This window comes from Coregonus clupeaformis, chromosome 29 (genome assembly GCF_020615455.1).
Source record: "Coregonus clupeaformis isolate EN_2021a chromosome 29, ASM2061545v1, whole genome shotgun sequence".
Lineage (NCBI taxonomy): Eukaryota > Metazoa > Chordata > Actinopteri > Salmoniformes > Salmonidae > Coregonus > Coregonus clupeaformis.
Genome location: NC_059220.1, coordinates 25748495 through 25773396, shown reverse-complemented (window position 1 = coordinate 25773396; position 24902 = coordinate 25748495). Strand labels below are relative to the sequence as shown.

General features: G+C 42.8%; 1 protein-coding gene across 2 annotated transcripts in view; it reads right to left on the bottom strand.

Annotated features, from left to right (window-relative positions):
• Positions 1–24253, bottom strand: part of fsip1 (fibrous sheath interacting protein 1) — a 74379-nt gene extending 50126 nt beyond the window's left edge. The window contains exons 1-9 of one of the 2 annotated variants that reach the window (XM_041855196.1): positions 24191–24253; positions 23897–24074; positions 18967–19024; positions 18679–18848; positions 18507–18588; positions 18121–18216; positions 7417–7553; positions 5610–5729; positions 2705–2872 (exon numbers count right to left, since the gene is read on the bottom strand). In XM_041855196.1, the coding sequence (XP_041711130.1) occupies positions 2705–2872; positions 5610–5729; positions 7417–7553; positions 18121–18216; positions 18507–18588; positions 18679–18848; positions 18967–19024; positions 23897–24067 (1002 nt within the window). In that variant the 5' untranslated portion in view covers positions 24068–24074; positions 24191–24253. The remainder of the gene's footprint in view (positions 1–2704; positions 2873–5609; positions 5730–7416; positions 7554–18120; positions 18217–18506; positions 18589–18678; positions 18849–18966; positions 19025–23896; positions 24075–24190) is intronic. The other variant, XM_041855198.1, reaches the window with a different exon arrangement.
• Between the last annotated feature and the right edge of the window lie 649 nt (positions 24254–24902).

Genomic DNA, 24902 nt, shown 5'->3' with positions numbered 1-24902 from the left:
GTCCACAGTCAAATCCCACTGCATCTGCTGCCATGGTGACCACCCCTTTTGACCACTACATTCTCTACCAGCCACCTCTTGCAGGAATAGCATGTGTTATAAGGATATGTAAAAGCAGCACCACCCAACAGCTGATGCTCATAACAGAGTCCCCACCTCTGGATTTAACATGTTGGTGGTACACACATTCCCACATAAACACACTGTAAGGGGCTGGTGCATTTACAGTAATGATAGACAACCATGTCCACAACTTCTTGGTACCACATCCTATTTGTAACAAGGTGAGGTTAACTATATGTTTATAACACAGAGCACAAAGTTAGGTTCTGTTACCATCCTATTCCAGATAAGGTATGAGATTGATATGATACATGGCTACTTCCTAGAATAAAAAAGCAAAATATTGAAGGGGAAAGAGTTCAGGGCCTCTCTTATGTAAGCCCTCCACCTGAGACAGGAGTACCCTTGCCGTGAAATGGCCATTTGACGAGTGTTTCTTATAATCAACAAATACCAGACTTGTTCTGGTTTATGTGCCATTTAACAACATGGATCTTTCAGGAATCCATGCATCTTTCATTTAAATCAGCACAATATTCATTTTGTATAGTGTGAGCAAGGAAGAACTTTCCAAGAAATAACTTTTTCCGATAACTTGGCGGTATGTATACGGCACGTAAGCAGGCTATTACAGTGCATCCAAACGGTTTGAATTAGGAGTCAGACTGGTGCAAGCTACTGCCGAGAAGAAAGGCAACCACAAAACAAAAGCATATTTACGTTTACGACCACCCTTGGATTTACCGCCACTGAGGCAGAATGAACAGCTGGTGTAGATAGTGATTTCGAGAGCTTGGGACTATAATGTTCTATCTGCCAAAATATGATTCTGAGATAATTGGCTTTAAAGTTCCGAACCCTCATTAGTTTGAATGTTGTCAGCAATGTCTGTCTTGTATTCTTTTGAAATTAACAACATTAATTGGGGTATTCAGAGTACTATATAGGTAGGGAACATTGAACAGAACATGTCAATAACTAAATGTTGACAAAAATGCAGACAGAACCTTATAGTCCCAAGCTTGCGATTTATTGACACTGTAGTCCAGCTTTAATATGCATGCCATAACTGTGACCATACCTTCAAGTCCCTGCCCCCTCAGACATAGGAATCAAACTGCTTTATGGGCACAGCCGCTTGCAACATCTAATATATTATTTTTACCTTTTGACATCAAACTTCATATGGTCCCTCCAGTGTCACATTCTGTAATTAATATTCTTTGAATGGTTGAGAAGATATAGGCCTCTGGTGGGAGCATGAGAAAAAAAAGGTCAAATCGGACAGGCAAAGATGAATCTACTCCTCTCCAACACAATAAATACTCAGGACATTACGAAATACAACGTGAACTTGACATTGAAAAGCTGGGATTCCATGGCCATTATTTTTCCAAACTGTGATCCAATAAGTGACAGAATTAAATGATACCCTAGATGCTCCAAATTCTTATCCTAAAACATTTTATTACTTCAAAAACATATTCCCCAGGAACATGGCCTCTACAGAAGACACTGATGAGGATGCCATCTGGCCTAGTGAATTTAGCAATAAGGTTCTGAGATAATTCTGAGTGAGCTCATGTCTGGGAGAAGTCACTAAAGTGAGGACAAAAGTTAATCTGGTGCCAATACAATGAACTTAAATGTCCTCAAAAATGGTATTTACCGAAGGGGTATCAATACTAATTATGACCATTGCCATCTTTTATTGTGTTGATTCCTCTTCTTCAAAAACCCAGTAAAGGAGGAGAGCCAGAGGAGTCATGCTCCTCAACAAGCTCTCAGTCTCATCTACCTAACCTGAAGAAAAGTACAGCTTCTGCTTTCCTAGTGTAGAAGCTGAATAAATTAGCCTTATTATTCTGTCTTTGAAATTCAAATCTAAGATAAATGAGATATTCAGTGTTGAAATGGTAAACAGTTGAGAATTGACTTTCAAGTACCACATAGGGTTTTAATGAGCATATAAATTACCATGCCATGCCAGAACAGTACATTCAAACAGCACACAAGGAGATGTTGGAATCCTCATGTGAATCAATGGACACAATGTTCCTCTTCCATAGTGGTAGTTTTATGAAGGGAACTCGTTCCCGTCATCCTTTGCCTCAAACCCAGATTTGTTTATATTTTCAATATACTTTGTTGTACTGCATTAGAATGGGTAAGAGTCAGATAGATTTGTGCACGCAACATATGAAAAGTGAATGAATATTTATTGGGCATTTCTCAAGCTCAGTCTAGAAGCAACTTAAAGTAGCCTACAACTTGCTGATGCTTAGACAAATGTTTTTTGGGGGGGGACAATTTACAAGGGGTAAACTATGCAATTATGTTGCATTTAGTGTGGGTGTTGTGGGAAATATGACTCAATATAAGAGTACTAAAGTTAGGGTGCAAACTACCAACACAAAATCACACATTTTCCCATTTAAGGAAAGTGGGAGTGGGTCTCCCTGAGGTTCAATGAACAAAGCTTTTACAAGAATCTGTAGTTGATGTCCCACTGTGTTGACCTTGTTATGAGTCTTCATGACCTTGACTCTTTGCAGGCGTAGATGGTGTTTTGAGTTGTTAATGGCACCTTTGTGAACCCAGACCTATTAGGCAGTAGACAGTTGGGCTGTACAGTACATACCTGGGCCTGGGGCAGACTGTGGTCAGGGTAGGGGCTTCGCACAGACAGGAAGTCTTCAACAGGAAGGAGGAGCTGCAGTCTGGAGTCAATGTGAATTAGCTGGTCTCGTTCTGTTGGTTCGGGGGTGTAACCCTCACCCGCTGGTACTGGAACGACCCACATGTCTCCCTAGGAAGAAGACAAACATATAGGCTGAAGTATATGACAAGCGGCCCCTCCCTCCAAGTAGCAAGGGCACAAACACTTCCCCCAAATAACAACAAAAGAAAAAAGGTTGAGCCCAAAAAACTCTCAACTGATAATTCTGTCAGAAATACTTGGCAGACCCTATATCTTCAAAACCTGACCTAAGCCATGTCCAAGTTAAATCTACCTCTCTGGTTATTATTCAAAAATAAAATTGGACTATTTTACCTCCCATCCAAACTACAGTCACAAATTACACACTCTTTACGAAAGGCACTCTAAATACAACTCTTTCTTGCACCCAGAATTAGCTTTTGGATGGAAGACAGACTACTGGACACTCCATGGGTCTTGCCAAGAACTCTCCAAAATGCCAGATATTTAACAATTGCCTCTGCCTCACAATGAGTGACTGTCTCGTAAGGCTTACATTAAATCATATGAAACAGCAGGTGGGTGGTGAGCTCATTTTGGGCCCAGTAGTGAGCTAAGACTTGTCCAGCAGCCTACTGCTAAGCTCAGAGATCTCAGTAGTGGCTCCACAGAGAGAGCCAAACCCTTTAACGCTATGATCTCAGTGCATGAAGATGAGTGAACAGGATAATATTTTATCAACAAACAGAGCCATAAAGCTTCAACTACCAACTAGCACAAACCAAGGACTTCAAAATGACCCATCTCAATAACATTATAGCCCATTAGTTATATGCCCAGTTACTGTTTTTTTGTGTGTGATTACTTAGTGATAAAAACACGTAGTAATACAGTCGACCAATCGAATGTGAATACAGTAGAATGATAGAATATGAATGTAAAAAGAGGACAGTCTTATTGTTAGTAGCACAAATTGACACATTGTCAGACAAATCAGTCTGCTACTGGATGTGCAGCACAACAGGATTGATCTAGGAGGAGACATGACGAAACAGAGCTATCCAGGATCCTGAACGCACAATTTATTTATTTAAACTGTTGAGGCATAGAGAATGAGGCACAGAGTTGTTCTTCAACACCCTGTATCAAAAGGCCTATATACTGTACCTATGATCTGTAAGATTAATGTGAGGAAAAATTTGAGGAACATTGTGTCCTGTCCTACACTGCTAACACAGTGAGGCCTGAGGTAGGCCTAAGCGATTAACTTTTTAAAGAGACAAGTCTTCCTGTGTTTATGGAAAGGCAGCCTTATAAAGAGCACTCACTGTGATGCCATGTTTATCACCCCGGGTTTCTAGTACAATATGCAGTTGAGGATTGTGCAAGTAATGGAGGAAAGGTCATCATAAAAGTGTTTCAGGAGGAGAGACAGAGACGCAGCGCTATGGCCTGTAGTTGATTACGAGTCCTACTTGGCCCTGCCAAGTTCCCTGTCTGGATGCACTTGCCCGCATGGTCACCGTGGATTCCTGACTATCAACATGAAATATGTGCTCCCTGTCCAACAGCCATTCATAACAGCACACCGCGCAATAACAGGAAGTCTTATTCTAACCAATAAAAGACTCCAGCATCTATGCTCCCCTCAGTTTGATATCCACCACGCAATTACAGTAGTATTGTTCTAAAAAGTAAAGGAAACCATCATAAATACGGCAGCCAGACTTCAAAACGTTGGCAAGACGTTCCAGGGATGCATGGCAGTCCTGGTCAGACTAAATGGTACCGTATGTGAGAGATAAGTGCTAGTCTAGGTCTTCTCATCACAGCAGGGCAAGGTTAATCATAACTGACCTCAAAATTCAGCTTTGCAGCCAAAGCTGCCAGCTAAGCCATTTGGGGAAAATTGCATCTGAAAATCAACAATTTTAAGTTTACAGGGTGTGGATCAGAGGGTGGCTGCAGAACAGAAAATGGTTTTCCCCATGTAGCAAACACTCTCACAAATTATATTAAACAAAGGAACACAAGGGGCTATTCAAATGCACCTGGCACTACATAAGCACAGATTTTCAGCACATACGAATAAACCATAATACTGAATCTTGTGACTAAAGTGAAGCAATAAGATTGCTGTCTAATATTCAGAAGATGTGGCAATCCCTGTGACCTTTGCATGGCACATGACATCTGGTAAATAACGACTATGGGGAGTCAAAATCAGCTACTGTCGTTGCCAAGTAGTCATTGTTTCAAAACGTGCATATGGGCAATTCCACAGTAACAGAGTGATGCTGAGACTCAGATATTTCACTTTGGTTTGTTTAACTTTGCCACCATTGCGTTTTATTTGACATACATTTTAAAGAAAAAAATCTGTGTCTCAGCATCACTCTGTTACCGTGGAATTGCCCATATCTAACCTACATTACAACATGTGCTATACTTGTAAAGTAGGTCAGCGTTTAGGCCAGTTTAGTTAGGCCACTTAGATTTTTACAATATCATCTGATTGGCAAATGATTTCAAACGGTTGTTCATTTAAACAGTTTCTCTGTGTACTCATGAGTATTGGCCATAGCAACAACCATAACAGCTATGTGAGTAACACAGTGCTTGAAAGAAGTTGCTCAATACATTACAAACTATTCACACCATGATAACGAGTGTCTACTGGCTACTACTACTCTAAACATAATAAGTGAAATGTTTGTGTGTAGACCAAGTGCTGTGAGAGACAAATGGTGCAGTCTAGATGAACTCTGTTTGCCACATTCAGACACTTGAAAACAAGAGTCATCCTACACCACATGCTCACCATCAGAGCTGTATTTTGGCCTACCTCACAGCCTGCCTTCCCAGCATTGTCCCCTTCCTCTTCCTCCATGTCTCTGAGGAGCTCCTCGAGACGATACTTCTCATCCTGTGTCATCTGCATTGGGCCTCCTGCACCACTCGCCAACTGTCATGTTTGACAAAGTAGTGACAACAATCATTCATCAGATCAGATTGTAGTTATTTTCAATCAGGCCCCTGAGTCTTTGAGTTGAAGAACTATATAAACTCAGCAAAAAAAGAAACGTCCTCTAACTGTCAACTGCGTTTATGTTCAGCAAACTTAACATGTGTTAATATTTGTATGAACATAACAAGATTCAACAACTGAGACATAAACTGAACAAGTTCCACAGACTTGTGACTAACAGAAATTGAATAATGTGTCCCTGAACAAAGAGGGGGTCAAAATCAGAAGTAACAGTCAGTATCTGGTGTGGCTACCAGCTGCATTAAGTACTGCAGTGCATCTCCTCTTCATGGACTGCACCAGATTTGGCAGTTCTTGCTGTGAGATGTTACCCCACTCTTCCACCAAGGCACCTGCAAGTTCCCTGACATTTCTGGGGGGAATGGCCTTAGCCCACACCCTCCAATCCAACAGGTCCCAGACGTGCCCAGACGTGCTCAATCGGATTGAGATCAGGGCTCTTCGCTGGCCATGGCAGAACACTGACATTCCTGTCTTGCAGGAAATCACGCACAGAACGAGCAGCATGGCTGGTGGCATTGTCATGCTGGAGGGTCATGTCAGGATGAGCCTGCAGGAAGGGTACCACATGAGGGAGGAGGATGTCTTCCCTGTAACGCACAGCGTTGAGATTACCCGCAATGACAACAAGCTCAGTCCGATGATGCTGTGACACACCGCCCCAGACCACGACGGATCCTCCACCTCTAAATCGATCCCGCACCAGAGTACAGGCCTCGGTGTAACACTCATTCCTTCGACGATAAACGCGAATCCGACCATCACCCCTGGTGAGACAAAACTGCGACTCGTCAGTGAAGAGCACTTTTTGCCAGTCCTGTCTGGTCCAGCGACGGTGGGTTTGTGCCCATTGGCGACGTTGTTGCCAGTGATGTCTGGTGAGGACCTGCCTTACAACAGGCCTACAAGCCCTCAGTCCAGCCTCGCTCAACCTATTGCGGACAGTCTGAGCACTGATGGAGGGTGTTCCTGGTGTTACTCGGGCAGTTGATGTTGCCATCCTGTACCTGTCCCGCAGGTGTGATGTTTGGATGTACCGATCCTGTGCAGGTGTTGTTACACGTGGTCTGCCACTGCGAGGACGATCAGCTGTCCGTCCTGTCTCCCTGTAGCGCTGTCTTAGGTATCTCACTGTACAGACATTGCAATTTATTGCCCTGGCCACATCTGCAGTCCTCATGCCTCCTTGCAGCATGCCTAAGGCACGTTCACGCAGATGAGCAGGGACCCTGGGCATCTTTCTTTTGGTGTTTTTCATAGTCAGTAGAAAGGCCTCTTTAGTGTCCTAAATTTTCATAACTGTGACCTTAATTGCCTACCGTCTGTAAGCTGTAGTAAGTCTTAACGACCATTCCACAGGTGCATGTTCATTAATTGTTTATGGTTCACTGAACAAGCATGGGAAACAGTGTTTAAACCCTTTACAATGAATTTTGATTTTTACAAATTATCTTTGAAAGACAGGGTCCTGAAAAAGGGACGTTTCTTTTTTTGTGAGTTTATTTTTCCCAGTGAAAAAAAAAAACACACGTAATGTGAGACTTGTCCAAAGTCATGTGACAGTCTGACACTGCACCTGGCCCAACATTAAACTTTGACATACCTCAATATTTTTCTTCACAAAGTCTGGTTTATTTTTGCCCCTGGGAACTCCACTCTGGCTGCCTTCTGATTCGTCTGCCCTCTCTTCTTGACCCACTTCAGCCAAGTCTGCTGCTGTGTTGTTGAGGTCCTTTTCACCTGTGTGGGAGTCAGTGGCGGTCGGTGCAGTTTAAGTTGAGGGAGGACTACTTTTCAACAAAAAAAAATTATGAGCATTGCCTTATTTCTATTACAGCATATTGGATGACTGTCATTCATATTCCATTCACCCAGTTCAATGTAACATTGATAGGTTTAGGCTACTACATAAATGATACTCACATTTTCCCTACCCATCATGAGGTTGATACAACCTAGCCTATGAATGAAAGTTTACTATGTAGATGCACACAGGTCGAGAGAACATCTAGCTGATGAAATTAAAGTATGTTTATCCCCGTTTCGTTCCGTTTGCTTCTGTTTCAGAAACGTTTTTTAACAGAATCGGCGGAATGAATACACCCCTGATCACACGTAAACACAGCTCACTTTCATAGCAGCCAGGTTGTATTCCTTCTCGCATCTATGCGCTCTCCTCCTCTCACCTTTTCCCTTCTCTTGTGGACTTCAATGCACAACACATCAGCTGTATGTGACCAGGCTAAAAAAACATTCCAAGCCAAACCATATCATAACCGCTACACACAGCCTACATTGTTGTCACCATATTAGCTAAAGTAACGTCATAGTCAACATAGCTAATAGAACTAATGCGTTAGTAAACCTGCTACAATCATGTAGTGCAGTGTACAGTCAGTAAGCAGTTTAGCAGATCCCCTGCTGATTTTGTACATTTGCCCACTGACAAAAAATGATCAGTCTATAATTTTAATGGTAGGTTTATTTGAACAGTGAGAGACAGAATAACAACAAAAAAATCCTGAAAGACGCATGTCAAAAATGTTATAAATTGATTTGCATTTTAATGAGGGAAATAAGTATTTGACCCCCTCTCAATCAGAAAGATTTCTGGCTCCCAGGTGTCTTTTATACAGGTAACGAGCTGAGATTAGGAGCACACTCTTAAAGGGAGTGCTCCTAATCTCAGCTTGTTACCTGTATAAAAGACACCTGTCCACAGAAGCAATCAATCAATCAGATTCCAAACTCTCCACCATGGCCAAGACCAAAGAGCTCTCCAAGGATGTCAGGGACAAGATTGTAGACCTACACAAGGCTGGAATGGGCTACAAGACCATCGCCAAGCAGCTTGGTGAGAAGGTGACAACAGTTGGTACGATTATTCGCAAATGGAAGAATCACAAAATAACTGTCAATCTCCCTCGGCCTGGGTCTCCATGCAAGATCTCACCTTGTGGAGTTGCAATGATCATGAGAACGGTGAGGAATCAGCCCAGAACTACACGGGAGGATCTTGTCAATGATCTCAAGGCAGCTGGGACCATAGTCACCAAGAAAACAATTGGTAACACACTACGCCGTGAAGGACTGAAATCCTGCAGCGCCCGCAAGGTCCCCCTGCTCAAGAAAGCACATATACAGGCCCGTCTGAAGTTTGCCAATGAACATCTGAATGATTCAGAGGAGAACTGGGTGAAAGTGTTGTGGTCAGATGAGGCCAAAATCGAGCTCTTTGGCATCAACTCAACTCGACGTGTTTGGAGGAGGAGGAATGCTGCCTATGACCCCAAGAACACCATCCCCACCATCAAACATGGAGGTGGAAACATTATGCTTTGGGCGTGTTTTTCTGCTAAGGGGACAGGACAACTTCACCGCATCAAAGGGACGATGGACGGGGCCATATACCATCAAATCTTGGGTGAGAACCTCCTTCCCTCAGCCAGGGCATTGAAAATGGGTTGTGGATGGGTATTCCAGCATGACAATGACCCAAAACATACAGCCAAGGCAACAAAGGAGTGGCTCAAGAAGAAGCACATTAAGGTCCTGGAGTGGCCTAGCCAGTCTCCAGACCATAATCCCATAGAAAATCTGTGGAGGGAGCTGAAGGTTCGAGTTGCCAAACGTCAGCCTCGAAACCTTAATGACTTGGAGAAGATCTGCAAAGAGGAGTGGGACAAAATCCCTCCTGAGATGTGTGCAAACCTGGTGGCCAACTACAAGAAACGTCTGACCTCTGTGATTGCCAACAAGGGTTTTGCCACCAAGTACTAAGTCATGTTTTGCAGAGGGGTCAAATACTTATTTCCCTCATTAAAATGCAAATCAATTTATAACATTTTTGACATGCGTTTTTCTGGATTTTTTTGTTGTTATTCTGTCTCTCACTGTTCAAATAAACCTACCATTAAAATTATAGACTGATCATGTCTTTGTCAGTGGGCAAACGTACAAAATCAGCAGGGGATCAAATACTTTTTTCCCTCACTGTAAATTAGTCAAACCAAAAGCTTACCTTGACTTGGAAGAGTTCCAGTGTTGTGTTGGATAGTCATAGCCAGCTAGCTAAAATAGCATCCCTCAGTTTGAGCCGGGTGTTTGAGTAGGCTAAACTAGTTAGCTGCATTTGCTAGCTAAGTAAGTGAGGGAAAAAAAATGAAATATAGCTATTCCCCTCTCTCTCGTTTCTCCTTCATTTTGTAAGAAATTAATTTGTTCAAAACTGTTCAACTATTGCCTTTCTCTCTCTTTGAGTCAACTACTCACCACATTTTATGCACTGTAGTGCTAGCTAGCTGTGGCTTATGATTTCAGTACTAGATTGATTCTCTGATCCTTTGATTGGGTGGACAACATGTCAGTTCATGCTGCAAGAGCTCTGATAGGTTGGAGGCTGTCCTCTGGAAGCTGTCATAACTACTGTGTAAGTCTATGGAAGGGGGTGAGAACCATGAGCCTCCTAGGTTTTGTATTGAAGTCAATGTACTCAGAGGAGGACGGAAGTTAGCTACACCATGGTGCTACCCTACAGAGTGCTGTTGAGGCTACTGTAGATCTTCATTGCAAAACAGCGTGTTTTAATCAATTATTTGGTAATACAGTGCATTCAGACCCCTTCACTTTTTCCACATTGTTACGTTACAGCCTTATTCTAAAATGGATTAAATTAAAAAATGTTCCTCATCAATATACACACAATACCCCATAATGACAAAGCAAAAACTGGTTTTTAGATTTTCAAAAACAAACATAAAATACCTTATTTACATAAGTATTCAGACCCTTTGCTATGAGACTCGAAATTGAGCTCAGGTGCATCCTGTTTCCATTGATCATCCTTGAGATGTTTCTACAACTTGATTGGAGTCCACCTGTGGTAAATTAAATTGATTGGACATGATTTGGAAAGGCACATACCAGTCTATATAAGGTCCCACAGTTGACAGTGCATGTCAGGGCAAAAACCAAGCCATGAGGTTGAAGGAATTGTCCGTAGAGCTCCGAGACAGGATTGTGTCGAGGCACAGATCTGGGGAAGGGTAGCAAAAAATGTCTGCAGCATTGAAGGTCCCCAAGAACACAGTGGCCTCCATCATTCTTAAATTGAAGAAGTTTGGAACCACAAAGACTCTTCCTAGAGCTGGCTGCCCGGCCAAACTGAGCAATCGGGGGAGAAGGGCCTTGGTCAGGGAGGTGACCAAGAACCCAATGGTCACTCTGACAGAGCTCCAGAGTTACCTCTGTGGAGATGGGAGAACCTTCCAGAAGGGCAACCATCTCTGCAGCACTCCACTAATCAGGCCTTTATGGTAGAGTGGCCAGACGGAAGCCACGCCTCAGTAAAAGGCACATGACAGCCCGCTTGGAGTTTGCCAAAAGGCACCCAAAGGACTCTGACCATGAGAAACAATATTCTCTGGTCTGATGAAACCAAGATTGAACTCTTTGGCCTGAATGCCAAATGTCACGTCTGGAGGAAACCTGGTACCATCCCTACGGTGAAGCATCGTGGTGGCAGCATCATGCTATGGGGATGTTTTTCAGCGGCAGGGACTGGGAGACTAGTCAGGACCGAGGGAAAGATTAACGGAATAAAGTACAGAGAGATCCTTTGATGAAAACCTGCTCCAGAGTGCTCAGGACCTCAGACTGGGGAGAAGGTTCACCTTCCAACAGGACAACGACCCTAAGCACACAGCCAAGACAATGCAGGAGTGGTTTTGGGACTCTGAATCTCTCTGAATGTCCTTGAGTGGCCCAGCCAGAGTCCAGACTTGAACACGATCGAGCATCTCTGGAGAGACCTGAAAATAGCCATGCAGCGATGATCCGCATCCAACCTGACAAAGCTTGAGAGGATCTGCAGAGAAGAATGGGAGAAACTCCCCAAATACCGGTGTGCCAAGCTTGTAGCGTCATACCCAAGAAGACTCGAGGCTGTAATCGCTGCCAAAGGTGCTTCAACAAAGTAATGAGTAAAGGGTCTGAATACCTATGTAAATGTGATATTTCCATTTTTTTATACATTTGCAAACGTTTCTAAAAACCTATTTTTGCTTTGTCATTATGGTGTATTTTATGTAGATTGACAAGGGGAAAAAACAATTTAATCCATTTTAGAATAAGGCTGTAATGTAACAAAATGTGGAAAAAGTCATGGGGTCTGAATACTTTGCGAATGCACTGTATTTAGTATAGTTTTATCTAAAAAGGATAACTTTTTTTTATGTTTCACTCTTTTTATTTTTATGAAATTTAATGAGTAGGATGGTCCTCCCCTTCCTCCTCTGAGGAGCCTCCACTGGTGGGAGTTGTTCATGCATTTTTGGGATTCCAGCAGGTAAACGTGTAAACTCACGAGTTTAAGAACCACTAGAAGGTTCTGCCTAGTATCATCCTGAGACATTTTGGAGAGACATTGTCAACAATCGAAGCAATTATTCCATATTACCATGTATCAATTAAACTTGATCACGCTAGGATATGTTCCGGGTAGCTTCTGAAAATAATTTAGACATATACACTGAAACGGTGACTGAGTTTATCAGGAAGTGTATAGGTGATGTTGTGCCCACTGTGACTATTAAAACCTACCCTAACCAGAAACCGTGGATAGATGGCAGCATTCGCGCAAATCTGAAAGCGCAAACCATCGCATTCAACCATGGCAAGGTGACTGGGAATATGGCAGAATACAAACAGTGTAGCTATTCACTCCGCAAGGCAATTCAACTGGCAGAACATCAGTATAGAGACAAAGTGGAGTCGCAATTCAACGGCTCAGACACAAGACGTATGTGGCAGGGTCTACAGACAATCACGGACTACAAAAGGAAAACCAGCCACGTCGCCGACAACGGCTTCTCGCTTCCAGACAAGCTAAACACCTTCTTCGCCCACTTTGAGGATAACACAGTGCTACTACCAAGGACTGTGGCCTCTCCTTCTCCATGGCCGACGTGATTAAGACATTTAAGCATGTTCACCCCCACAAGGCTGCCAGCCCAGACGGCATCCCTAGCCGCGTCCTCAGAGCATGCGCAGACCAGCTGGCTGGTGTGTTTACGGACATATTCAATCTCTCCCTTTCTCAGTCTGCTGTTCCCACATGCTTCAAGATGGCCACCATTGTTCCTGTACCCAAGAAAGCAAAGGTAACTGAACTAAATGACTATCGCCCTGTAGCACTCACCTCTGTCATCATGAAGTGCTTTGAGAGACTAGTCAAGGATCATATCACCTCTACCTTACCTGTCACCCTAGACCCACTCCAATTTGCATACCGCCCCAATAGATCCACAGACGATGCAATCGCCATCACACTGCACACTATCACACTATCCCATCTGGACAAGAGGAATACCTATGTAAGAATGCTGTTCATTGACTATAGCTCAGCATTCAACACCATAGTACCCTCCAAGCTCATCATTAAGCTCGAGGCCCTGGGTCTGAACCCCGCACTGTGCAACTGGGTCCTGGACTTCCTGACGGGCCGCCCCCAGGTGGTGAAGGTAGGAAACAACATCTCCACTTCGCTGATCCTCAACACTGGGGCCCCACAAGGGTGCGTGCTCAGCCCCCTCCTGTACTTCCTGTTCACCCATGACTGCGTGGCCAAGCACGCCTCCAACTCAATCATCAAGTTTGCAGACGACAAAACAGTCGTAGGCTTGATTACCAACAATGACGAGACCGCCTACAGGGAGGAGGTGAGGGCTCTGGGAGTGTGGTGCCAGGAAAATAACCTCTCACTCAACATTAACAAAACAAAGGAGATGATCGTGGACTTCAGGAAACAGCAGAGGGTGCACCCCCCTATCCACATCGACGGGACCGCTGTGGAGAATGTGGAAAGCTTCAAGTTCCTTGGCGTACACATCACCGACAAACTGAAATGGTCCACCCACGCAGACGGTGTGGTGAAGAAGGCGCAACAGAGCCTCTTCAACCTCAGAAAGCTGAAGCAATTCGGCTTAGCACCTAAAACCCTCACAAACTTTTACAGATGCACAATTGAGAGCATCCTGTCGGGCTGTATCACCGCCTGGTACGGCAACTGCACCGCCCACAACCGCAGGGCTCTCCAGAGGGTGGTGCGTTCTGCCGAACGCATTACCGGGGGCAAACTACCCACCCTCCAAGACACATACAGCACCCGATGTCACAGGAAGGCCAAAAGCCACTGCCTGTTCACCCCGCTATCATCCAGAAGGTGAGGTCAGTACAGGTGCATCAAAGCTGGAAATGAAGCTGAGAATGAAAAACAGCTTCTATCTCAAGGCTATCAGACTGTTAAATAGCCAACACTAGCACATTGGAGGCTGCTGCTGCCTATTGAAATCACTGGCCACTTTAAGAAATGGAACACTAGTCACTTTAATCAGGTTTACATATCTTGCACTACTCATCTCATATGTACAGTGGGGAGAACATGTATTTGATACACTGCCGATTTAGCAGGTTTTCCTACTTACAAAGCATGTAGAGGTCTGTAATTTGTATCATAGGTACACTTCAACTGTGCGAGACGGAATCTAAAACAGAAATCCAGAAAATCACATTGTATGATTTTTAAGTAATTAATTTGCATTTTATTGCATGACATAAGTATTTGATCACCTACCAACCAGTAAGAATTCCGGCTCTCACAGACCTGTTAGTTTTTCTTTAAGAAGCCCTCCTGTTCTCCACTCATTAACTGTATTAACTGCACCTGTTTGAACTTGTTACCTGTATAAAAGACACCTGTCCACAAACTCAATCAAACAGACTCCAACCTCTCCACAATGGCCAAGACCAGAGAGCTGTGTAAGGACATCAGGGATAAAATTGTAGACCTGCACAAGGCTGGGATGGGCTACAGGACAATAGGCAAGTAGCTTGGTGAGAAGGCAACAACTGTTGGCGCAATTATTAGAAAATGGAAGAAGTTCAAGATGACGGTCAATCACCCTCGGTCTGGGGCTCCATGCAAGATCTCACCTCGTGGGGCATCAATGATCATGAGGAAGGTGAGGGATCAGCTCAGAACTACACGGCAGGACCTGGTCAATGACCTGAAGAGAGCTGGGACCACAGCTTCAAAGAAAACCATTAGTAACACACTATGCCGTCATGGATTAAAATCCTGCAGCACACGCAAGGTCCCCCTGCTCAAGCCAGCGCATGTCCAGGCCCGTCTGAAGTTTGCCAATGACCACCTGGATGATCCAGAGGAGGAATGGGAGAAGGTCATGTGGTCTGATGAGACAAAAATAGAGCTTTTTGGTCTAAACTCCACTTGCCGTGTTTGGAGGAAGAAGAAGGATGAGTACAACCCCAAGAACACCATCCCAACCGTGAAGCATGGAGGTGGAAACATCATTCTTTGGGGATGCTTTTCTGCAAAGGGGACAGGACGACTGCACCGTATTGAGGGGAGGATGGATGGGGCTATGTTTCGCGAGATCTTGGCCAACAACCTCCTTCCCTCAGTAAGAGCATTGAAGATGGGTCGTGGCTGGGTCTTCCAGCATGACAACGACCCGAAACACACAGCCAGGACAACTAAGGAGTGGCTCCGTAAGAAGCATCTCAAGGTCCTGGAGTGGCCTAGCCAGTCTCCAGACCTGAACCCAATAGAAAATCTTTGGAGGGAGCTGAAAGTCTGTATTGCCCAGCGACAGCCCCGAAACCTGAAGGATCTGGAGAAGGTCTGTATGGAGGAGTGGGCCAAAATCCCTGCTGCAGTGTGTGCAAACCTGGTCAAGACCTACAGGAAACGTATGATCTCTGTAATTGCAAACAAAGGTTTCTGTACCAAATATTAAGTTGTGCTTTTCTGATGTATCAAATACTTATGTCATGCAATAAAATGCAAATGGTTTACTTAAAAATCATACAATGTGATTTTCTGGATTTTTGTTTTAGATTCCGTCTCTCACAGTTGAAGTGTACCTATGATAAAAATGACAGACCTCTACATGCTTTGTAAGTAGGAAAACCTGCAAAATCGGCAGTGTATCAAATACTTGTTCTCCCCACTGTATATACAGTGGGGGAAAAAAGTACTTAGTCAGCCACCAATTGTGCAAGTTCTCCCACTTAAAAAGATGAGAGAGGCCTGTAATTTTCATCATAGGTACACGTCAACTATGACAGATAAAATGAGAAAAGAAAATCCAGAAAATCACATTGTAGGATTTTTTATGAATTTATTTGCAAATTATGGTGGAAAATAAGTATTTGGTCAATAACAAAAGTTTCTCAATACTTTGTTAAATACCCTTTGTTGGCAATGACACAGGTCAAACGTTTTCTGTAAGTCTTCACAAGGTTTTCACACACTGTTGCTGGTATTTTGGCCCATTCCTCCATGCAGATCTCCTCTACAGCAGTGATGTTTTGGGGCTGTTGCTGGGCAACACAGACTTTCAACTCCCTCCAAAGATTTTCTATGGGGTTGAGATCTGGAGACTGGCTAGGCCACTCCAGGACCTTGAAATGCTTCTACGAAGCCACTCCTTCGTTGCCCGGGCGGTGTGTTTGGGATCATTGTCATGCTGAAAGACCCAGCCACGTTTCATCTTCAATGCCCTTGCTGATGGAAGGAGGTTTTCACTCAAAATCTCACGATACATGGCCCCATTCATTCTTTCCTTTACACGGATCAGTCGTCCTGGTCCCTTTGCAGAAAAAACAGCCCCAAAGCATGATGTTTCCACCCCCATGCTTCACAGTAGGTATGGTGTTCTTTGGATGCAACTCAGCATTCTTTGTCCTCCAAACACGACGAGTTGAGTTTTTACCAAAAAGTTCTATTTTGGTTTCATCTGACCATATGACATTCTCCCAATCCTCTTCTGGATCATCCAAATGCACTCTAGCAAACTTCAGACGGGCCTGGACATGTACTGGCTTAAGCAGGGGGGACATATCTGGCACTGCAGGATTTGAGTCCCTGGCGGCGTAGTGTGTTACTGATGGTAGGCTTTGTTACTTTGGTCCCAGCTCTCTGCAGGTCATTCACTAGGTCCCCCCGTGTGGTTCTGGGATTTTGCTCACCGTTCTTGTGATCATTTTGACCCCACGGGGTGAGATCTTGCGTGGAGCCCCAGATCGAGGGAGATTATCAGTGGTCTTGTATGTCTTCCCGTTTCCTAATAATTGCTCCCACAGTTGATTTCTCCAAACCAAGCTGCTTACCTATTGCAGATTCAGTCTTCCCAGCCTGGTGCAGGTCTACAATTGTGTTTCTGGTGTCCTTTGACAGCTCTTTGGTCTTGGCCATAGTGGAGTTTGGAGTGTGACTATTTGAGGTTGTGGACAGGTGTCTTTTATACTGATAACAAGTTCAAACAGGTGCCATTAATACAGGTAACGAGTGGAGGTCAGAGGAGCCTCTTAAAGAAGAAGTTACAGGTCTGTGAGAGCCAGAAATCTTGCTTGTTTGTAGGTGACCAAATACTTATTTTCCACCATAATTTGCAAATAAATTCATTAAAAATCATAAAATGTGATTTTCTGGATCTTTCTTTCTCAATTTGTCTGTCATAGTTGACGTGTACCTATGATGAAAATTACAGGCCTCTCTCATCTTTTTAAGTGGGAGAACTTGCACAATTGGTGGCTGACTAAATACTTTTTTTCCCCACTGTACTGCATTCTATTCTATAATATTCTACTGTATCTTAGTCCATGCCGCTCTGTCATTGCTTTTCCATATATGTATATATTCTTAAATCCCATTCCTTCCTAGTTCTGTGTGTATTGGGTATATGTTGTGAAATTGTTAGATATTAATTGTTAGATATTACTGCACTGTCGGCGCTAGAAGCACAAGCATTTCACTACACCCGCTATAACATCTGCTAAACACGTGTATGTGACAAATACAATTTGATTTGATTTGACTTGATGCATGTTATTTTTCTGAAACCACTGAAATACATGCAATTAGAAAAGAGCCCACTCCACAATGTTCATGGCTCTCAAACTATGACTGAGTGACATGTCATACAGCAAATTTAAAAGAAGATGGGAAAAGTTGTTCATGGATAGTTTAGAGGGAAACCTGTAGCCTATGTGGTGTTTTCAGAAATGAAAGCACCAAGAAAACTGAATACACAGTGAAAGTACAAAACAGTTACATTGTTTCCTAGGTTATACTGCCATCTAGCATAGAATACTAAAACTGCATTGCAATGTAGGCCTAACTTTGTTACAGGACTAGTTACAGTGTAAATTGGCCTACATACATATGAGCAACTTAATGATGTAAAGTGTATAATTATGTTTCAGCATATTTAAACAAACTCACTTTCCTCCACTTGTCTGTTGTGTCTTTCATACTCTTTGTTAGGCACTTGAGTCCCAAACACAGGAACAAAGTCTACTTCTTCACTGGATCCATGAGCTAGGGTGAATGAAAATGTATTATAACACATAGCCTGCATATTAATAGTAAATTACCATATTCAAATTCTGAGACTGAATCTAAATAACATTATCAATTTGCTGTGACATATCCCATACAAAAAAAAGCTCATCGGAAATGGTGATATACAGTATAAATAATGTTTTTTTTGTTTATCATGGAATCGTAATTTGGCATATGAGTACATTGTCCTCAAAGTCAGTCAATGTGTTGTAGACAGTATCCACAATGATCTGCGTTCTGGAATTACTGTATACTATTTCACTTACTACTGGAAGGAGCCAGGGCCAAAAACATCCTTGTATTTTCTGCTTCATCTGCCCATTCTGAATATCTGTTGGGCTTTATCTGCTGCACAGAAATAGGTAGAAAATAGCCTTTAGCATATACACATTTTTAAATGTCATTTCATGTGTGTACTCTGTGTATCCCTGTGCTTACCAAAAGTTCCTGCCATAGTTTTTGATGGAGCTCCTTCCCTTTTCTCTTGACTTCTTTTTCATTTGAGATCCTTGAAGCCAAGATTTTATCAAGTATTTTCATTTTCTTGATGGCCATCTGGAGTTCTGGATCTTCGTTCTCCTCATCAGATACATCTCCAATGAAGTGATCTGGACATTCATTCAAAGAGATGCATACATACACACACGTTAATCTTTTTTTAAATATATATATATATATATATATTCCACTTCCTAAAATGTCATAGTGATATGTACTTATGCCTACCTTTCTCAGGAAGACTTTCATCTGGAGACTTGAGGTTTTCATGCGAGTTGCTGTGATCCTAGGAAAGTAATTGTAACATCTATTCAAACCGCAGGTTCTAGGCCCATTGATGGGGAAAGTCAGGAGGCAGATTAGCCCTACAACGTTAGCCGTCATGTTTACAGTTAATAACAGTAAGTATAGTTATTTTAACATTAACATTCCGTCTTAAGGGCTTTCCAGACAAGAAGTGGAGGCAGTTTCCCATACATTTTCAATGGAGCTAGGCGGGGGGGCGGAACACTGCACGAGCACCGATCAGCGGTGCTCGTGCACATGAAAGCCACTCAGCCGAAGGCAGCGAAAACGTGCGCTTTCGACATTACAGCCGGCTTTAAAGGAGAGTCGAGACTGACTAATATACAAACCACCTTGCATCATAAATAACTACTCAATATTGTTACAATTGGATTTAATTGTTTCTTGGGCACTCCGCAGTGATACAAATGACGACTTTTCAATCAGAACCGTCTACCGATTACTGATATACTGTACCTTCGGAGGTGGGAAAAGTGTTGCCTAACAGGCACAGTCACGGGTCGGGAATAACTAGCAAGGTGGGTGGGTATATGTTATAACAAGACCTGAGTCCCACTCGGTCTAGAAACTTGGCTAGAGGCAGATATATATATTTTTTAAACTAGCAACGTTTAGGATAAAGGGTTGGCTTGCCTTGTAAGGACTGGGTAACAGTAAAATAATTTTTTAAAAGCCAAGTTAAGAGTACACAACAAGATGATCTTACTATTTCAGTATAGTTCAGATAGGCATAAAAGTTAACATAGCGTTAGATTACCGCCTTCTGCCACCATTCATTTTCTACCGGTTGAATATAGGCAACACTGCTCTCAAACTGCTCCGACCCTTGTCTAATTATAGGGGCGGCAGGTAGCCTTGCGGTTAAGATCATTGGGCGCTGGTTAGAATCCCTGAGCAGACTAGGTGACAAATCTGTCGATGTGCCCTTGAGCAAGGCACTTAACCCTAATTGCTCCTGTAAATTGCTCTGGATAAGAGCATCTGCTAAATGACTAAAATGTCAATGTAAAATGTAATAAATCAGACTGTGATACCAATTATTGGTATACAGTCTGAAACAAAGCTGCAAAAACGTGGAAAGTTTCCTTACAAGCCAGAATGTTGAATCAAATTACATTTGAACTAATCTCGTTCCCAGACACTTCCGCCCAAATGTGCGAAGTCTGGAGGACCAACGCATCAAACGTGGCCTTTTTAAACCAATGCAGAAAGACCGTTAGCCAAAACAGAAAGACGTGGAGAAACTCCAGGCACATATCGGCTTTGGCTTAATCTACCAACCAATCATCTCCCACAATACGCCTCGCAGACGTGTGATTCACATAAATGTTATGATTCAAATACTTTACTCAGTGGGTCACTCCCACTAAGGCCAACTTTGAATCTTTGATATCCCAGGTTTATATGCTCTGTGCGCAATAGCCTGGGGATGAGGTTACATCTGGACTTACCCTACCGGTTGTCTGTGCAGTTGGTCCTTCAGTGGGTCAACATTTTTGCCAAAATATCCATAAGAAAGTATTATTTAACCGACGGTACTGCTGTTAAAATTTCTATCACCTGGCACATGCGCAAAACCATGTAAACAGCTGCAAGACTTCGGTTAGTATGCATGAATCATGTGCACGTATCTTAGGTCTCGAGCAAACAAATCTTGATGGCCACACACAGAGCATGTAAATCTTGGTGGGGCAAACTGAAAAAATCATTTTTAGATGCATGCCAGCAAAGCCACTACACAACACAACACTTTTGAAATGTACAGCGACAGAATTCAGAACATGGGCTGTTCTTACAGTATTCTCCCTGTACACCAAGTCAGAACCGTAAGATAAATAAAGGGGGCATATAAGCAGACAATGAAAGCTCACAATATTCAATGATTACACTTATCTAAAACAGACTATAGGCTACATGTGCACAACCAAGTCAAAACAGTAGGCTAAGTTATGAGGGGAAAAGGCAACAAATTATTAGGGTGAGGCACATGGGTTACTAACAGCTTACTACACAACATACACTTAGTATTACTTTCCCCTTGACTTTTTCCACATTTTGTTACGTTACAGCCTTATTCTAAAATGATTTAAATTGTTTGTTTCCCTCATCAATCTACACACAATACCCCATGATGACGAAGCAAAAACAGGTTTATAGAAATTTGTGCAAATGTATCAAAAATTAAAAACTGAAATATCACATTTACATAAGTATTCAGACCCTTTACTCAGTACTTTGTTGAAGCACCTTTGGGAGCAATTATAGCCTCCAGTCTTCTTGGGTATGACGCTACAAGCTTTGCACACCTGTATTTGGGGAGTTTCTCCCATTCTTCTCTGCAGATCCACTCAAGCTCTGTCAGGTTGGATGGGGAGCGTCGTTGCACAGCTATATTCAGGTCTCTCCAGAGATATTAGATCGGGTTCAAGTCTGGGCTCTGGCTGGGCCACTCAAGGACATTCAGAGACTTGTCCCGAAGCTACTCCTGCATTGTCTTGGCTGTGTGCTTAGGGTCGTTGTCCTGTTGGAAGGTGAACCAGTCTGAGGTCCTGAGCGCTCTGGAGCAGGTTTTCATCAAGGATCTCTCTGTACTTTGCTCCGTTCATCTTTCCCTCGATCCTGACTAGTCTCCCAGTCCCTGCCGCTGAAAAACATGATGCCAGATTTCCTCCAGACGTGACGCTTGGCATTCAGGCCAAAGAGTTCAATCTTGGTTTCATCAGACCAGAGAATCTTGTTTCTCATGGTCTGAGAGTCCTTTAGGTGCCTTTTGGCAAACTCCAAGCAGGCTGTCATGTGCCTTTTACTGAGGAGTGGCTTCAGTCTGGCCACTCTACCAAAAAGGCCTGATTGATGGAGTGCTGCAGAGATTGTTGTCCTTCTGGAAGATTCTCCCATCTTCACAGAGGATCTCTGTAGCTCTGTCAGAGTGACCATCGAGTTCTTGGTCACCTCCCTGACCAAGGCCCTTCTCCCCCGATTGCTCAGTTTGGTCATGCGGCCAGCTCTTGAAAGAGTCGTGGTGGTTCCAAACGTCTTCCATTTAAGAATGATAGAGGCCACTGTGTTCTTGGGGACCTTCAATGCTGCAGACATTTTTTGGTACCCTTCCCCAGATCTGTGCCTCGACACAATCCTGCCTCGGAGCTCTATGGACAATTCCTTCGACCTCATGGCTTGGTTTTTGCTCTGACATGCACGGTCAACCGTGGGATCTTATATAGTCAGGTGTGTGCCTTTCCAAATCATGTCCAATCAATTGAATTTACCCCAGGTGGACTCCAATCAAGTTGTAGAAACATCTCAAGGATGATCAATAGAAACAGTATGCACCTGAGCTCAATTTCGAGTCTCATAGCAAAGGGTCTGAATACTCATGTAAATAAGGTATTTCTGTTTTACATTTTTAATACATTTGCAAAAATATCTAAAAACCTGTTTTCGCTTAGTCATTATTGGGTATTGTGTGTAGATTGATGAGGGAAAAATGTATTTAATACATTTTAGAATAAGGCTGTAATGTAACAAAATGTGAAAGAAGGTGTGTGGTCCAAGTCTGCATTTAAGGGTCTCTTTTCCAAGATTAAAAGGATTAACATTCACATGCAACACCATGGTCCAGAAAATTTGTTGAATACATTGGCCATGCTGTCAATCCAGCATGACTTCTGCCGCGTTCAAAACAACTGGAAACTCGGTACTGGGAAATCTCAGACTTCAGTGAGTTCAAGACAACTGGGAACTCTGAAAAAAACAATACGTTTTGAACGGTCATCCAACACAGAATTATCTTTCTAGAGCTCTGACCTGAAGATCACTGACGACATGATTCAACCTTGTTTTTTTCAGAGTTCCCAGTTTTCTTGAAAGCACCATAAATCCAGAGAATGCCAGACTTTGATGACAAAGTTTGATGACAAGATCTGCCCACAAGAAGGACCGCCGAACCACTTTCCTGTTCAATTGCACACAGCACAACAAGGTGAGTCCAAAAATGTCTTGTAGGCTGCTGCATAAATGATGTAATATGCCAGGGAGATATGTATACTGTAGCTAAGAAAGTAATACTAAGTGTATGTTGTGTAGAAGCTGTTAGTAGCCCATGTGCCTCACCCTAATAATTTGGTCCCTTTCCCCCTCATAACTTAGCCTACTGTTCTGACTTGGTGGTGCACATGTAGCCTATAGCCTGTTTTAGAGAACTGTAATCATCGAATATTGTAAGAGTTTTCATTGTCTGCTTATATGCCCCCTTTATTTATTTATTTAAAATAAATAAATAATTGATCCTATGGTTCTAACTTGGTGTACAGGGAGAATACTGTAAGAACGGCCCATGTAATGAATTCTGTCGCTGTACATTTCAAAAGTGCTGAACAAATAGTTATATTGACTACGTCCGTCCTAGCTCGCTCATTAATGTCTTAATGGAAATTACGGATTGCCTCTTATACGCTCATCATTCCCTTATGCCATAGGTTGTACATCTCAATTGTCAGTAGAAACCACATTTGTTCAAGCAAGTCAGCCATATCAGCTATGTTTTTTTTTTAAGGCAGTAAATGAGGCTGAATTAACTGTTTCGCTGCCAGACAAGGCTCCGCTGATAGCCAGGTGAAGGGGTGGTAAGGATTCACTCCATGGTGCTGAAAAGAAAGCTCTGCTGTTGTGTTGGGACAGCTTTATGAAGGCCCTAACAGTTTGTGGGCACCGTTTGTCACCATTATAGTGCAATTAATGTATTGTTTAGTGTTGTGTTGTGTAGTGGCTTTGCTGGCATGCATATTTATTTATTTATTTTTATTGCCTCAACAAGATTTACATGCTAAAATCGCCACTGCAGGTACGGTACCTGCTTATTGTTGGGGGCATCATCGCTCAGGACCACCAGGGACGTCGGGCTGGGGTGACAAACTCTCCCGACGTCAGGCATTAACACAGTTGATACACGGCTACCGGGGCGAGAACGCTCGCTGGATGCCGGGCGGGAGATATCGTCTAAACTGCCTCTCGTAATATCCATGGGTGCTCTGGTAACGTTAACGTAACCCAATTTTATAATCGAGCATTTTGAATTAAGTATATAGGTAAATAAATCAAATGTTCTGTTGTATTTTTCGTTAAATTATAAATATAGTCTAGATACCTGATAGCTGTTGAAGCAGGCGTGGTGATGTTTTTCTTTTGGAGTGGTAGCTAAGGACGCAAAAGACCCGGATGTGGTAACTACAAACTTTGAACACTATTAGCGTCACGGTCCGTGCAATCTGGGATCCTTGGGAAGTTAACGTTTTAAAATGGTAGGGTTAGGTTATGGTTATAGTTAGGGTAAGGGCATAAGGGTTAAGGTTAGTGTTTAGGGCAGGATCCCAGATTGCACAGGCTTTAGCTTCACGGGACTTCCAGTTTTCAGATTTTGCCTTCGAAATACAAGTCCGTGGTAAAACGCTAGGTGTATGATAGGAAAAATCTATATTTTTTGCAGCTTTGCATAGTGCATAATGTAAAAAAACACATCGGGGGAAAATCTAAAGAGGATTTCTACTTTATATAAGATAAAGAATATTATAAGGTGGAGCACATTGAGAAATAGTTGTAGCTTAAGTAAATTAATGTTAAGTACATAATATTCGCCTACTGACAAAAAATATACACAATTAAAATAAGAAAACATTATTTTGATTGTATAATTGTTAATTTACAGATGCTATTGTTCAAGGATGTAATTTTGAAAAGTAAATGTTTAAGAAAAGTCTTACTGTATTGTTGTTGTATTGCACAAACAAATTTCACTGTACAGGAAAAACGATTGATTGTGTGTCCATAAAACCAGGGTCCAGTCTACTCAGAGTCCTTAG